The sequence below is a fragment of the Danio rerio genome, chromosome 6 (genome assembly GCF_049306965.1).
Source record: "Danio rerio strain Tuebingen ecotype United States chromosome 6, GRCz12tu, whole genome shotgun sequence".
Taxonomy (NCBI): Eukaryota; Metazoa; Chordata; class Actinopteri; order Cypriniformes; family Danionidae; genus Danio; species Danio rerio.
The window spans coordinates 19,930,464-19,948,061 of NC_133181.1; the positions used below are offsets into that span (position 1 = coordinate 19,930,464).

At 42.9% G+C, this 17,598-nt stretch overlaps 1 protein-coding gene across 2 annotated transcripts in view; it reads right to left on the reverse strand.

Moving 5' to 3' along the window:
- cacng1a (calcium channel, voltage-dependent, gamma subunit 1a) overlaps window positions 1-17,598 on the reverse strand; it is a 29,087-nt gene that overhangs the window by 10,205 nt on the left and 1,284 nt on the right. For both annotated transcript variants that reach the window (XM_021476780.3, NM_214684.1), the window contains 2 exon segments: window positions 12,872-12,946; window positions 11,411-11,548 (listed from right to left, as the gene is read on the reverse strand). In XM_021476780.3, coding sequence (XP_021332455.2) covers window positions 11,411-11,548; window positions 12,872-12,946 — 213 coding nt within the window.

Consider the following 17,598-nt stretch of genomic DNA (forward strand, 5'->3'; position numbering starts at 1 on the left):
ATTGGGGCCAACCAGTCCAGCGGACACATCATATACAAGCACGGTAACAGCTATAGAGCAACAGGAAAATTCTAGAACTTTTTGGCAGCATGGTCTGCACCAAATTTGGTGGAAATTGGGCTAAGGATCTATGGAGAGTTCAAAACAACCTATTTTCAAATTAATTCAAGATGGTGGACAGGAAGTTGTGTTAATTAGGAAATAAATTATATCTGTGTTCTCCGTATTAACCAAGGAATCTGCAAGACCAGTCTAATGACAATAGACAAAACTATTCAAAAGTCATTGGTTACATTTTTTTAGGATTTCTATTGATATAAATTAATTTTTAATCATTTTTACCCAAAAGGTGGTGCAATCTGACGTAGTTTGGTCAATATCAGGTCTAGATCACACACATTAACTTTGGTTTCAATATTTCAAACCATTGCAGTGATTCAGCCTGTAATGTCATCTGACAGCATTACATCAAGTTTGCGCATATGCTAAATGACAACAGTTTTGTCTATCGACATAATTGCATAACTTTTGGTCTACATGGTCTGAAGATGATCCAAGTGCAACCAAATTCAACCAATTTGGTGAATATTGGACCAATGGTTTAGGAGTTCAACAAAGAATGGTTTGAACAAAAGCAAAATGGCAGACAGGAAGTTTTGCAGAATGTTGCATAATTGGTATCCGTGTTGTCGGCATCACCCAAAGAATAATTTTAGATCAAATTTGTAAGTAAATTTGTAATTCATCAATAATGGTTAAAAATGTCTTATAACTTTTTACCCATAGGTGGCACTGTCACAAAAGTGTTATGGTGTGGTCAGTGTGAGGCAACAATGACAGACCAAGTGTGCCGCAAGCCTGCGTTTGAGTGAAGGTCTCGGCCGTTAGATCGCCCCCTGGGGCCTGGCTGCAGTACAAGTCATAAAGCCTGCCTCCTCCGTGTTAATGAAGGAGACTTGAGCCCAAATAAAAAAATTAATTACACTTGCAATAAACTGTCCTGAAAGATGATTCTGGTCGATTAAGGCACTGGTCATTGTGCTGAAATAGGCGCAGATCTTAATTTTTGTATACAGTTTGTTTTTAGCAGTAATTTAATGCTGGGCGTGTCATCGTGATTGACAGCTGTGATTGACAGTTTCTCAAAGCAGCGCGTCTGAGCTTCGGCAGAAGACTGAAGTGTTATTATTCGATTTCTGTGTTATTTTACCATGACAAAATGAGTTCAGCAAACTACAGTTCCCCTTCGGGGGGAACTCCAGCACTATAAGTGGATTTGATGTTCTAAATCCACGTATGGGAGGTTCGGTTCAGAAGCTACTCGTCTGAAAGAGTATTGAACGGGCCAATTAAGAATGAATTGGCAGCGCAAGCCTGCGCAGGTGTGCGGCATATGCAATCAACTGAGTATATAAGCACGCCTGGCGCCAGCAGACGCTATCCTTTTCGCTTCAGAGCCTTTTCTGATCGAGCTTATGAGGGTTCCTCCTGCTGATCTACAGCCATTTCGAGAGAACGATTGCATCCCGGTCCAGAGCGAGTCCACGCAGCGGCAGACGGTCGAGCTGGGTATCTCCCTTGCCTGGCGTCCCTTTGGGTCCGGTCCTCCAAGAGCGGTGCGTATTGTTGCAAACTTCCTAAAAGAGCAACACAGTCGTGCAGCACGTCCTTTTCAGGATGGCGCTCCGACTGTGTGTTTCTGGTTGCGGGGGTTTCCTGGCTCCGGATGATGGACACGATCACTGCATTACATGTTTGGGGGTCCAGCATGTTAATGTGGTGCTCGGGGGCGGTTCATGTCGTCACTGCGATGCCATGACCGTTGCGCAGTTGAAATCGCGGTTAGCTTTCATAAGAGAGCGAGCCACCCCAGTTGCCTCCTGCTCTGCAGCGGGCGCTCGGGCAGATCTGAGGGCTTCAGCGAGAGACAATCCGCCGCCCACGGGCTCGCGGACCTCTCGCTCCTCCAAGCGCTCCATCCAAGCTTCGGGTACTGGGAGTAATCCGTCTAATCAGATGGTAGCTCTCACGCTTGCTGACACCGGAGATCAGATGTCCTCCGCGGCATCGGAGGGTGGGCTTTCATTGTCCGACGATGATCCGGACCCGCTCGCCCCCTCTGGGCAAGTGAGCGCCGTCAAAATGGATCCTGAAGCGGACATGTTGGCCGTGCTTTCTCGGGCTGCTTCGGCCGTCGGGTTGGAGATGGTTTATCCCCCAGCCCCGCGGCCGGACCGACTAGATGGGTGTTACGTAGAGGATCAGAAGGCGAAGCCTTCGAAGCCTCTCGTCCCCTTCTTCCCGGAAGTGCACAGTAGGCTCACGCAGTCCTGGAGGGCACCTTTCTCTGCCCGCGCTGCGTCCGCCTCCGCCCTCACCACCCTGGATGGTGGAGCTGCCAGGGGGTATGAGGCGATCCCGCATTTGGAGCGCGCCATTGCGGTCAATCTTTGTCCGCGTGGCGCCCCCGCTTTGCGTGGTCTGCCCCGTCTCCCGTCCAAAGCCTGTAAGTTTTCTGCCTCCTTCGGAGCTAGAGCTTACAAGGCTGCGGGCCAAGCAGCTTCCGCCTTGCATGCGATGGCCACCTACCAGCGCTACCAAGCGCAGGCGCTGGCCGAGCTGCACGAGGGTGGGTCTAACCCAGGCTTGTTACACGAGCTGCGTACGGCGACCGACTATGCTCTCCGGACCACTAAGTCCGCCGCCTGCGCACTGGGGAGGACGATGTCCACACTTGTGGTCCAGGAACGCCACCTCTGGCTAAACCTGGCAGATATGCGCGATGTCGACAAAGTTCGCTTTCTTGACGGGCCCATATCCCAGGCTGGCCTGTTCGGCGACACCGTCGACACCTGTTCGAGCGAAACGCTCTCCTTCAGCTCTTCTGTGGGACCCTCGCGCTCCCCGGATCAGCACACCCGCTCCTCGCTGCCCCTCCGCGGGTACGTCAAGGATTGCTGCGATGACGTCATTAGCGAGGGCTCTGCCTGCCTGGTTAGCGCGGGCCAGCCCCTCGCGGTGGCTCATACGCACGATCAGACTCGGCTACGAAATACAGTTCTCCAAACGGCCTCCCAGGTTCACGGGCGTGTATTTCACCAGGGTCAATCCCCTGTCCGCCCCTGTCTTCGAGAGGAGATTGCTGCTCTCCTGGCGAAGGGTGCAATCGAGCCGGTACCTCCAGCCGAGATGGAGAGCGGGTTTTACAGCCCGTACTTCATCGTACCCAAAAAGAGCGGTGGGTCACGGCCAATCCTAGATCTGCGCATTTTGAAACGCTGCCTTCACAAGCTGTCGTTCAGAATGCTTACGCAGAGGCGCATCCTCCGATGCGTTCGTCCTCAGGATTGGTTTGCAGCCATAGACCTGAAGGACTCGTATTTTCATGTCAGTTTCTGCGGTTTGCGTTCAAAGGTCGAGCATGGCAGTACAAGGTCCTCCCCTTCGGGCTCTCTCTGTCTCCGCGGGTCTTCACCAAACTCGCGGAGGGTGCCCTAGCGCCTCTGCATCTCCGCCTACTGGGGTTGCAGGTCAACTGGGAGAAGAGCAAACTCGCCCCGGTGCAGAGGATCTCTTTTCTCGGGATGGAGCTGGACTCGGTCACCATGGTAGCGCGCCTCTCCGGAGAGCGCGCTCGCCTGCTGCTGAACTGTCTGAGGGAGCTCGACAGCAAGTTAGTGGTCCCACTGAAATATTTTCAGAGGCTCCTGGGGCATATGGCTTCCGCTGCGGCTGTCACGCTGCTCGGATTGCTCCATATGAGACCACTTCAGCACTGGCTTCAAGATCGAGTTCCGAGACGCGCATGGCATGCGGGCACACACCAAGTCTCTGTTACTGCGCTGTGTCGCCGCACCCTCAGCCCCTGGAACGACCCCTCGTTCCTGCAGGCCGGTGTGCCTCTGGGACAGGCGTCCAGTCATGTTGTTGTTTCGACAGATGCTTCCAGCACAGGCTGGGGAGCCGTGTGTCGCGGGCATGCAGCTGCAGGCCTGTGGGTAGGTGCCCAGCTGCATTGGCACTTCAATCGCCTAGAGCTGTTGGCAGTGTTCCTTGCTCTCCGCCGTTTTTCTCCGGCGCTGGAGCAGCAACACTTGCTGGACATGTACGGACAGTACGGCGGCGGCGGCGTATATCAACCGCATGGGGGGTATGCGCTCTCGCCGCATGTCTCAGCTCGCCCGCCGTCTGCTCCTCTGGAGTCACCCGCGGCTGAAGTCGCTGCGCGCCATTCACATCCCAGGTATGCTCAACCGTGCAGCCGATGTGCTCTCACGGCAGCAGATTCACTCTGGAGAATGGAGACTCCACCCCGAGTCTGTCCAGCTGATATGGGCGCGATTCGGGGAGGCCCAGATTGATCTGTTTGCTTCCCCCGAGAACGCTCATTGCCAGTTGTTTTATTCCCTGACCGAGGGCTCTCTCGGCACGGATGCACTGGCCCACAGCTGGCCTCGGGGCATACGCAAGTATGCGTTTCCCCCAGTGAGCCTGATCGCGCTGCTAATGTGCAAGGTCAGGGAGGACGAGGAGCAGGTTTTGTTAGTTGCGCCCCTCTGGCCCAACCGGAGCTGGATATCAGAGCTCTCCCTCCTCGCGACGGCCCTCCCTTGGCAGATCCCTTTGAGAGAGGACCTACTTTCTCAGGGACAAGGCACCGTCTGGCACCCTCGTCCCGATCTCTGGAACCTCCACGTGTGGTCCATAGACGCGAGGAAGACTTAGGTAACCTGCCGCCCGCGGTGGTTGATACCATCACTCAGGCTAGAGCCCCCTCTACGAGGCGCGCCTACGCCCTGAAGTGGAGTCTATTCACTGAGTGGTGTGTCTCTTGCAGAGAAGACCCCCGATCTTGCCAGATCAGTGTTGTGCTCTCTTTCCTTCAAGAGAAGCTGGACAGTAGGCTGTCGCCCTCCACTCTCAAGGTTTACGTTGCTGCCATCTCCGCTCACCATGACGCGGTGGCTGGCGGCATCGTGGGAAAGCATAACCTCATCATCCGGTTCCTCAGAGGCGCTAGGCGAATTAATCCAACTCGCCCCCCTCTCACGCCCTCTTGGGATCTCGCCCTCATTCTCACGAGCCTGCGATTTGATCCCTTCGAGCCACTCGATACAGTATCTTTAAAATTTCTGTCCCTGAAGACAGCTCTGCTGGTCGCGTTGGCCTCCATTAAGAGGGTCGGGGACCTGGAGGCATTTTCGGTTAGTGACTCGTGCCTGGAATTCGGGCCGGGATTTTCTCACGTTATCCTGAGACCCCACCCAGGTTATGTGCCCAAAGTTCCTACCACTCCCTTTAGAGATCAGGTAGTAACCCTGCAAGCGCTGCCCCCGGAGGAGGCAGACCCAGCCCTGTCTTTACCAGTTCGCGCTCTGCGCATTTATGTGGACCGTACTCAGAACTTTAGGTCTTCTGAGCAGCTCTTTGTCTGTTATGGCGGACGGCAGCAGGGAAGTGCCGTGTCTAAACAACGTTTATCCCACTGGATTGTGGAGGCCATTTCATGTGCTTATTTGAGCAGAGGTCAGCCGCGCCCCCCGGGAGTGCATGCGCACTCCACTCGGAGCGTTGCATCCTCTTGGGCGTGTGCGCGTGGCGCTTCTTTAACAGACATTTGTAGAGCTGCGGGCTGGGCGACACCCAACACATTTGCAAGAATTTTTAATCTGCGAGTGGAGCCTGTTTCCTCAAGGGTGTTAGGTACCTTTGGTGATTGAGGAAACAACTCGGTAGGTGTTGTACACGCTTGCGGTGCCTTTTTTCCCTAACACGGAGAGATGTGCACCCTCCTGTCTGTCAGTAAGTTCCCCATTCGGTGAGCCCTGCAGATTCCTCCGAGGCCCCCAGCACTGACTCAGCGGAGGAGTCACTTGCTGGCCCATTACATTGTAGGTCTGCCCGCTGGTCAGCCCGCGTTTTGGGTATAGGTGCCTGCTATGGCCGATCCCCGCTGGTGATCCCCATATGCTTTTCCGCCACGGTTAAGTTCCCCCCCTGGGCAGACCCGTGCTTTCCCTATCTGCTAACCACCTTTTATGCGCACTTCCCCTTTTCAGGGTTAGTACATATGTAATTCCATTTGTTTCCCCCTATTGGGTGCGGATGGTCTCCGCAGCGTCCTCCCTACTGGGATGGCACGCTTCCCAACGTACTGTCGTATATTCCTAGAATTATCTAGACGCTAGCGACTCCCAAAAAAGATACCTATTCCGTAAAACTTCTTTTGAAGTGGGATAAGTTAGGGCCAAGGGCACGTTGGAGGACCACGCCTCTCATGATCTGGGTGCGTCACGCTTGCCTGACCGCTCTCTCATGGTGGGTGTTGGTAAGGTGCAGTCATTATGGCGCTTTCAATGGGCTCCCATACGTGGATTTAGAACATCAAATCCACTTATAGTGCTGGAGTTCCCCCCGAAGGGGAACGTTAGAGGTTACTAAAGTAACCCTTCGTTCCCCGAGGAGGGGAACGGAAGCACTATACTCCGTCGCCATAATGACTGTCCCTTAGCTGTTAAAAGTCTCTTCAGCTTAAAAAGGATAGTGTCTGCTGGCACCAGGCGTGCTTATATACTCAGTTGATTGCATATGCCACACACCTGCGCAGGCTTGCGCTGCCAATTCATTCTTAATTGGCCCGTTCAATACTCTTTCAGACGAGTAGCTTCTGAACCGAACCTCCCATACGTGGATTTAGAACATCAAACCCTTTTATAGTGCTTCCGTTCCCCTCCTCGGGGAACGAAGGGTTACTTTAGTAACCTCGAACGTTTCTGACATTCATGATCCTGGTGGAACACTGTTTATTCGCTAAGGTCAGGGCTTTTTACGGGCTTTAATAGTTTGCTGATACACGTACGCCTAGCCACCCAGATAGCAAAATACACTAGGGCCAGTTCCAGCTAGATTCCAGCCGGAGACTTACCCCTCAGAGCTCAGACGGACTACCTCTGCTGGACCTACTCCGGATGCCTGGACACACTGCCCGATTCCAGCCCGAGTTAATCGAGCCAGATCAAGCCAGATGCGGCGGCCGAGCGAGCCGGCGCTGCCGCATGCGAGCCGGAATCAGCCCGCGACGCCGCGAGTAGGTTATGCGCTGCTGCCCGGAGCTGGCGCGATTGAATATATAAAACCCTCATATTTGTTAACGTTATTACATCCATTTGTGTTGATATGACAGCAAACGCATGCTGAGAAGTTCGGGGGGCGTGGTTGATTTTACATAAAGCGTTTGGTTGGAAGCTCGACTCTGCTCATTTTCGCGGCTCATCCTCTGGCTCCATCAGACAGTCCTTCTGCGCATGTCAAGGCTCCAATTTCAGCAGTCTTTTGCAACAGTTTGTGCCCGTCAAGCAGGCGTTTTGCCCTCAAAGCGTTCAATGGGAAAAGGGGCTGTCGCGTCGTCCATTTTTTTTACAGTCATTGTGACAGACCTAAAATTTGGTGTAATTATCTTTAAATATTGAGCTACGACAAAACCAATTTTTATAACAATTCGTCAATGCATCCATAAAATATAGCAAAAATGGCTGACCTGAGAAAATCAGACATCATTTGACTTTTAATTTATGAATTTTGGGAAATGGGTTGCCCAACACCCACCAAGTTTGATGTGAATATGTATATGTGTTACGGCGATAACACCTTAAGTCAATTTTCACAAGCTCTACGTTAAATTTATTTGCAAGTTATTCGAAACCAGTTCGCCAAATCAACTTGAATTCAATCAGAATTTGGTCAGCATGGTCTGTGCTTCCATTTTGTTGGAAATCAGAACAGGTAATCGGTAATGTTATGAATTCAAAAGAACACATCAATTTGTATACCAATGCCAATTCACCATATAATTAGGTTTAATAATGAAACGGATGGGATAGTTAAGCAAAATTAAAAATGGGCAAGACTAAGCCTAATTAAAACAATTTTTTCTTTAACTAATGTCAAACAAGAAAAAAATTAAGTTTACAGACTATCACAATCACCAGCGATCTAATCCTTACCAATGTTGCGCAAGTTATTTCCAAACTTTAATACATTACACATTACTTGTTACTGTTATTTAAAAGTAATCCCTTACCTTACAATATTACTGTCTCAGAAGTGTAATATGTTACATTACTCTTATATTACTTTTTAGTTATTTTCACCAAAATAACTACAGAATTAGAACTTAACATTCTAAAATGACCAAATGTAAACTAAAGAGCATTTTTCATCCAGTAGAAAGCGATAAGATGTAGCATAATGACAGTGACCAGACTACTAACAATATAGTTTATAATTGACAATGTGAAGGCTCAAGACAATGCAAGAAAGGATGACAGTTAGAATCACAAATGATCTAAGTCTGTCAAAAAAATGGTAGAGGTAAAGTAATTATCTGGCAATCTCTCTGAATAGCTTGAATATATTAATATACGCGCGAGCAGCTTATATTGAGAGCTTGCAAGCAGTTTTGTCCACGAACAGAGAAAACGGGCGCATGAGCAAAGGGATCCGCTCATTCGTATTACATGAATGCACTCTCGACTTGTAAATATGTGCATTCGTCCATCTTGCGAATGTACTGTCTTCTACCATTTTCAACTAGTTACTTCTTTTCTGTTGCTGCGAACCGGGCTGAGCCAATAGCCTCGGACCTCGAGCACAGAGGCTGAAATCATTCCACGTTCAAAGGAAAAAGTTTCAATAGCCAGAGGGAGATTAATGACAACACACACGTATATTCACTAACCACAAACAGGACATAGAACTTACTTGCAGTGTTTTTTTGTTTGTTAATGTCTTGTGGGCAAAAAGTTGTTGTAACGCAAGCGTTACTGAACATGTAAAATATTACTGAAAATGTGTTAGTAATGCCTTACACTACTGCGTTTCCAGCAAAAAGTTATATGTTACTGTAATACATTACTTTTGTAACGCGTTACGCCTAACACTGATCCTTACAGATCACAGGTAAACTCACAGTACTACAAATCTTTCGATATATGGACTACAAGATCCAGTCATGCAACATACTCAATCACACACACATACACACACCTGCTCCAAGTCTCCATTGATTACACTCCCACAACTGATGGTGCTCATGGACTAATTACACACACATTTTTTTACGGCTCACTTTAAAACTCTTATGGCTGTGTCACCGACTCGGTCCCAGTCATTCCCTTCGCTGGCCAGCAGAGGCCGCCATCCCTGGACTTCTAAGCATTACATCATCCACCTAGACTGATTGTGCACACACCTGAACTGAATCCCGTTAACGACCCACGCTCCCTATTTAAGCCACACTCTAACACTAGTTCATGGCGAAGTCTTGTTTAGCCCCAGCCAGCATTACTGAGCGTTCTTTCCTGCTTGATCTCCTGTGCATCAGCCCGGACTGTTTCCGACTCTGAGTTGCCTTCTGCCTGCCCACGACCCTTGCTTGATACACGGACTCTGAACCACGCTGCCTGCCCTTGACCCACGCCTGTCTTAAGGATTCTGAACCACGCCGCCTGCCACTGATCTATGCCTGGTAAATCACTCTGTGTCTGTCAGCCGCCAGCCCCACGACCTCTATTGATTACTGTTGATGTGTGTTCGCACTTTAGTGCGTGTTGGATGTTTGTGTTTGACTGTGTCTAATAAATACTGCAAAATGGATCCCTCCGTGTTAGTCTCCCTGTTACAGGCTGAGTCTTGTTGAACTGGAATGTGAACATTACGCGTTTCCCTTGCCTTCTGTGTTTGAACCTTGCTTTATTTTGTTTATTTCATATTTTATACTATATTTCATACTCTGGATTGCCTGTATACATCTGTTTGCTCCTGTGTTGACTGTTGCTTGCCTGACCATACTGCTAATAAACCCTGCATTTGGATCTGCACCCCTGTTGTAAGCGTCACTTCACAATACAGAAGATCTGCCATGAGAGAGTCAAAGTGAGCTCTATATATGTGTGTAATGAGTCCATGAGCAGCATCAGCTGTGGGAGTGTAATCAATGGAGACTTGGAGCAGGTGTGTTTGTGTGTTGCATGACAGGATCTTGTAGTCTGTATACCAGCAGATTTGTAGTTCAATGTGATCTGTGAGTTTACCAGCGATCTGTAAGGATTGGATTTCTAGTGATTGTGACAGAGGTCTGTAAAGTGAAGTGGACACTGACAATAGAGGTGCAGATCCAAACGCAGGGTTATTAGCAGGATGGTGAGGCAAGCAACAATCAACACAGGAGCAAACAGATGTATACAGACAATCAGGCCCGGATTGGCTAATCGGGAGGATCGGGAGAATTCCCGGTGGGCTGGTCCGTTTTTTGGCCGCGAGGGCCAGTATCCCTAGCTCCAGAATCTAATGCTCTCAGCAGCCACACTTTTTAAATTTATTTATTTACTTGACCACAGCCTTTTTATTCATTATTTTACCGCAGCTCTACTCTTTTTATCTATTTTCTCGCAGCTCAATGTTTAATCATTAACTGATGTGGTTCAGTGGATAGTGTGTTAGTTTACAACGCTGCAGACCCGGGTTCAATCCCTGTCTGAGTAATTTATTTTTTTTTTCTTTTTAATTTAAGACATATAATACTGTTAGGGTTGTTGAACATTTGAAGTTCTAAAACAGCTGTTTTCTGAAAAAAAGACGTGATAGTGTCATTAGAAACTGATTTGGAAATGACCTTATTTTAATATAGTCAGTCATGAACTGAGGTGGGCCGGTCTGAGGCTTGAAACTCCAGGGCTGAAAAGGAGTCCCACTCCGGCCCTGCAGACAATCCAGAGTCTTAGTCTAATAAACAGGCCGATGGTCAAAATGGCAGGCAGCAGATAGGAATAAACAAACAAAACAAAGCAAGTTTCAAAAACATGGAAGTTAAGGCAAGGAAACGTGTTGTAATAGTCACAAGCAGTATAGCAAGACTCGTGAGAGTCATGAGAGTGTCAAATTGAGCTGTACATATGTGTGTGTAATCTGTCCATGAGCTGCATCTGTAGAAGTGTAATCAATGGAGACTCAATGGACCAGGTGTGTGTATGTGTTGCATGACTGGGTTTTGTAGTTCATTTGCAGGCAGATTGCTGTTGACTGACACAGACTGTAAATTAAAGTGGTGCTTGTTATCCTTGTGTATCAAACCTTTCATATCCTTCCAAATGTATTTTACTTTTATTGTATTTATGCTATAACTAAAACGTACACTCTAAATACGGTTTCTTTATGTGTAAGCTGTGGTCTTTAATCTAAAACATAACCTAGATTTTTTTTTTTTACCATAGCCTTTTTTTAACTAATCTAAAAAAAGATAGTGTAATCAGATAGACTATCTAGAATTTGTTTTTTTTAATGTGGTGTATCTAAATGATTTATAAAAGACATGTAGTATTGTTTCAAAACTGTGAAGGAAGTTCCATCCTACCTGCAAAAGTGAAGAACATGCCGGCAGGCTTGTACATATAGTCTTTTCCCTTTTTGAGAGAACACAACACACACAGAGTGCCCAGAATCACAAAGGCAAGACTGAAGAGGGCTATGGCAGCACCTGAGATGTTGTATTCTGAGAAGAGAAACCACAAAGACAAATCAGCAAGAGCTACATGTCAGTTTTAAATGACACTCAAATTTTATGTAAAATGTATTGTGTCATGCCTAAAAGCTGGTTCTCTATAAACAGCTTCTATATTCTGATGCTTCCTGTTATCTGGGGTATTATTCTGTATAAGCAGTGTTGGGTAATTATTACTAGTTAAATTTACTTGAAATTTTACTTGAGTCAGTAATTCAGATGTAACTTAATTTCTCTATATCCCTAACTCTGATTTCAAGCCTAGAAAACTTTAAATGTGTAATGAAATCACTGTTGTAATAAACTCATTAAAGCATGTTTATGTAACTGGAGATTCTGATTAGATTGTTCAATAAATATTTGTATTTTAATATGTCTCACTGAAATTTAAGTTTGAATAATTTAACAACACATTTAATTATTGATTTTGGTTAATAGTCAAATGGCATTCACGTTAACGAATAAAGGATCTATATATTAATAGTTTAGCAAAAACCTCTAAATGCCATATGGAATTAGCATTATTCTCAGCCTATTTAGTTGTTTCATTTTTTAGGCAGTCAAAAGAACATCACAATTACAGTGAATTGTTGAACCTACACACAAGAGCCTGGAAAAAAAAGCTCAGTTTAGAAGACAAAATAGAAGTTTTTGCATTTGAACTCTTTATAAAGTACACTGGAAAAAAAGCTGACTAAACTTAAAATTTTAAGGCAACTTGCTGCAGAGCTTTTTTGTTGAATCAACCTTTTTGAGATTGACTCAAAAAAGCTCTGCAGCAAGTTGCCTTACAATTTAGTGTTGAGTCAACTTTTTTTTACTGTGCAGGTAAGATTTTATTTGTTTGTTTCTGTGTTTGAATTTTACATTTTTATTTAATTATTAGATTTTCACCAAATCCCAGACCCGTTTGCATTTCTTTAATGAACCTGAGTTGGGGAACATTGGCATAAATAAATTAAATACACTTAATTGTTCTCTTTCTAGGAAAACAAAAATCAGGATACAATAATCTCAATAATCAATGTTATACATAAACCGAGAGTAATCTTAAAGTATTCAAAAAACCTGAAAATATTTCCAAGAATCTTGATTACATTAATAACAATAATGAACAACAAATTTGTAAGCACTTGAATCCGACACATAATTTCTTCATTCATTATGTTTTCATTTTTCTACTTCTCTTATTCAAAACAAACAGTTCAATGAAAGAATTGCCAGGTCTGTGCTTTAGAAATACTAAGTTCCACAAAAGCATTCACCAACTAATACAGTATTATTTGAAGTATTGGTTTGACTATTTTAACTCACCTCTCTGAGTTTTAACTTCAAAGATGTCAGAATCTTTCCCTGGAGTGAAGTGTCTGAAGTAAGAACAGTTCATTTCTGGGGGAAAAACATAATAATGATGATGGTGGTTTTATCAATAGTATTCTTTTTATTATACCTTTTTAAAAAAACTAATTTAACAATTTCGAAGTGGGAATATTCTACTTTTGCTGCTGTGTAATTTATTAAATACTTGCTTTTCTATTCAGCCACTCAAAAGAATACTTCTGAGTTTCCTGTTGCTTCCCTTGAAATTTCACAGCTAAATATAAATAGTGTTACTTGACAACTGTGAAAGTCTCGAGAGTTCCATCAGACTTCCAAAATAAAGACTGAACATAGAGGACAAAAAATGGCTTTGATGGGACCATCTATTTTTACATGTTAATAACTGATGTTTTTAGCTGTAATTATTTAGTTTTATGATTGATGTCAGCCAGGTCAGGTCAGTCAGGTCCAAATATCAAACACACCTTGTTGATTGTTAATGGCACTAAATGTTGTAATTTACACACAAACATGCCTTTTTAATATATACAATGTAAAAAAATTTCAAGGTAAGCCAATACAAACAGGAAAAACTACTTGTAATGCTTCACAGGGAAAACAAGACTCAGCAAAGAGTCTGTGTGAAAGAAGTGTCTTAATAGTCCTATAGTAATTAGTCCATCATGAGCTTCCAGCTGTGTGTGTGCAACTGGTTCCTCCATTTGAATTATAATTTGAGCATTTGATTAGTCATTTAATTATTACAGGAGTTGTTTATGAAAATTAAATATTAAATACATTTGATTTCATATTTGAGAATGCATTTTGATTTATTATTTGATCGTTTGAGTGTTTGATTTATCAGTTTTGCTAAAAAAAAACGAATCTTTTTGTTACAGTTTTTCTCCATTGGTTTGGCTCATTTCTTGAAACATTACATTACATTCTCAAAACAACATGGACAAACCTCCAAACCACTTGGCAATTGTTCACAGCAGAATTAAACTTCTCATTCATTTAATCAAATTGCAAATGTCTTAGTACATCTTTGCAAATGATTAAGTACAGATTTTAGCAGATTTAGTCCATATTGCTACATTTAGCACAATTTCCAAGTGAATAGATCTTGTTGATCTAAACTGATTGTTAATTCTCGGTCTAATGGTTGTTCTCTCCACAATGTGTCAGCGTCATTTCATTGTATGAGTCATCACATGCACAATAGTTTGTTCAATTGTAAAAATTAGTCAAGACCATAATACCATGAATACCATTAGGCGAATCCTTGGAACATTTGATCATTGTGGGGGGTGGTTGCAACATTCACGCCCTTTCTTCCCTCGTTGCATCGCAAGAGAGAATATACGCTGTGATGTGGACGAGAATAGAAAGTCAGTGCCACAAAAATGGCAAATATCCTTCTCAATTGCTTTGGCAATTGACTTTCTATATGGAAAAGGAATTTAGTTTTAATGCATGATTGAACTGTTTTTGGAGAGATATGAGCTTTTGCAAGTGAGTTATAATAGTGTTGTGCTAAACTGTAACACTGTTTTGCCAAATGATCTTAGAATTTTCAGAATGTAATTTCTGTTCAAGAACCAATGAAGAAAAACTGTAATAAAGAAATTTTAGATTTAGGTTAAATAAATGTGTTAAATGTAGTTGTACAGACCAAACCAAACCAAACCAAAAAAAAAAAAGTAATTCAAACTTTTTTTATAACGGGAAATTATATTTAATTATATATATAGCTTGTAAAACATGGAGAAAAGCAGCATTTAAGTCAAGATTTTATTTATATTTAATATACAGGTCTGCAAAATCCAAATTATGTTCTCAAAAATCATGTCACTGTCATAATAAAATAAGCTTTAATTTGGGGGGTTATCTAATGATTTGGGCTGCTGTCAAACATGTATTATTCAAGGTCAATAGGTGTTTGTGTGTTTAGAATAAGAGGTAGGAATCTATACTATTCTCTCAGATGTGACCGTCAGTCACAGTAATGGAATTGTACCACTCTTAAATTCAGCGTGTCTCCCCTCTCGGGGCAGCTGACTATTTACACAGTCTAATTATAGCTTTTACTGACTGCATTTACAAGTCTAGTCACACACGTACTAACATAGCTGGCTATATTTTGACATTTTTAAAGCGTAAATTAAATGAGTAACACTTTATTTTAAGGTGTCCTTTTACACTTTCCATCTACTTACTATAGCAATTATTATAAATTATGCATAATTACATGTAACAAACCCAAACCCTAACCCATGTTTAAACCCTAACCATAAAGTATAAGTACATTGGATTAATAAAAATACCAAGTACACAGAAAAATAATATTCAAAGATGATTCCTGGGATTTACATTTTTTTTTACTTAAGTGGTTGTAAACAGTTTATTTGGGCTGAATTTAAACAAATTATGTTGAACATTAGTGAATTTAATTTGTTTGTTTAAGTTCAACACATAAATTGTTTGCAATAATTTTGCAGACATATTTTTTTTTCAGTGTATTTAAATTAATAGTTCTATAACTGTAACAAGGACACCTTAAAAAAAAAACCTTTAAATGTTTAGATTGAAGTTCAAATATTTTGCAATTCAAGTACTCTTTTGACCAACCAATTAGTAATTATATTGATTATCACAGCAAATAGAAAAACTAAGCTAACATCTATTTATGCTAAGCAAGGGATAAAGTACATCCTGGCGGTAATCTCAGATTATGAGGAGGGTCTGGTTACATGCTGGTAACATACTGACCGGATTTACATGCAAACTGAGACTGTCTATATGCTCAAACTGAACCCTGCCCCTAACCCTACCCCTCAGAGTTATGTCAGCTTTATTGAGTGCATGTGCAAGTCTGCAGCCAGATACTATTGCCGATTATTATACAACTCTCTGGAATACTTGATTCTGATAGGTCACTCACAACATAAAAACAATACATGTGTAAAGAATACATAGGATATTGTATGCTCCATTTGGCTATTTTTGTTAATGTCGACTTGTATCAAGCGTAGAACATTGATGCGGTTGTTATAGCAGAATAAAACCCTTTAGTCTTATACAGCTGCCCTCTGTGTCGAGTTGGCGATAAGCCTGTCTGAATATATTATACAATAACAACCACCTAAATTTACTGTATCTCTAATATACCATATGGAATGTCATGACTGAACAATAAGAATTAAATATTTCAGACAGCTTTATAATAAATCTAATATAATAGACCCATGTTGACTCATCAAGATATACTTTTTCATCTTGTTTCAATAGTATTTATTGCCTACCTTTTATATTCAGATGTATAATATTGTAATGGGGCAGCACAATGGCTCAGTGGTAAGCACTGTTGCCTCACAGCAAGAATGTTGCTGATTCGAGTCCCAGCTGGGCCAGTTGGCATTTCTGTGTGGAGTTTGCATGTTTTCCCTGTGTTGAGGTGGTTCTCCAAGTGCTCTTGTTTCCCCCATAGTCCAAAAGCATGCGCTATAGGTGAATTGGGTAAACAAAATTAACTGTAGTGTATGAGTGTGCATGTGAATGATGCAATTTATAATATAATCCTGAACTAAATAAATCAGATAAAAAAGACATCCAAAATATGCATTCTTGGTGCGCCTCCAGGAGCAGTGAAAGAAACGGAAGTTCTGTAACAGAAGCAAGGAAGAGTGACATCTAGTATTTGATGCAATCCAGGCCAAGATGGAATCTAACATATTTCTCAATTTTTCCATTACTTATTTCCTTATTACAAGTAAACCAGAAGAACAGTGGAAATGATGTGTGTAATTAGGTATTAATAGAAAAGTGACTGCTTTTATTTCACTAAATATATCGTTATTAAATGGCCTCTAACACTTTTCATAATTAGTGCAAAACACGCTGCTAAATATGAGTGTGAGCAGTATTACTTTTTGAACTATTTATATTTTATACTTTTAACCGGTATCATTATCACTTTTTGTCTGTCATGTTCATGAGTCAGTGATAGTCCACACCTGTTAAGCACTTCCTGTCATTCTGCTTACAGCTTTCCTACTATAGCTGTGATCTCAGTGCAGTAGGTGTCATAGTCATAACACCCACAACAAGTCCCACAGGCAGGGAAATACCAGTAGACCTACAAAGCTATCGAGCTATGATGGATCTCTGGGAAAACCATGTGATTTTTTTGGTTGTAGATTTGCAGTGGAATTGCTCAATTAAATTGAGGGAGGGGACTTTATTAAACACAATTATTTATTTTTTTCCTTTTAAATAATTAATAGATAAATCATAATCTTGGAATTGTAAGGTTCTATCTGAGCTCTGAATGATTTTGAGATATTGAGCTTCGAAGTTTTTGCATTCCATATAGCAAACAGTATGTGTGTAACTATGTCTTAAAATGTAAACAACTTAAAAAAACATCCCATAATGTAAATAAGTTATCATTTAATAAGAATATGTCAATAACTCATTTTTGACAAAAATGTCAGATAGAACCTTACAATTCTAAGGTGACGAAATGTTGCTTGATTTTAAAGCAAGTAAAATGTATTGGAGCATGTTCTCTTTTATTATCTAAGATGGTTTCCAAACAGGATCTTTCCATTTTTGGGGGGCACCCTTATAGTCCAGAATAACCCATATATTATATATAATGGAATTATAAGAAACCAAGTATTGATGCAAATCCTGTACAATTATCCTGTATGATTCTG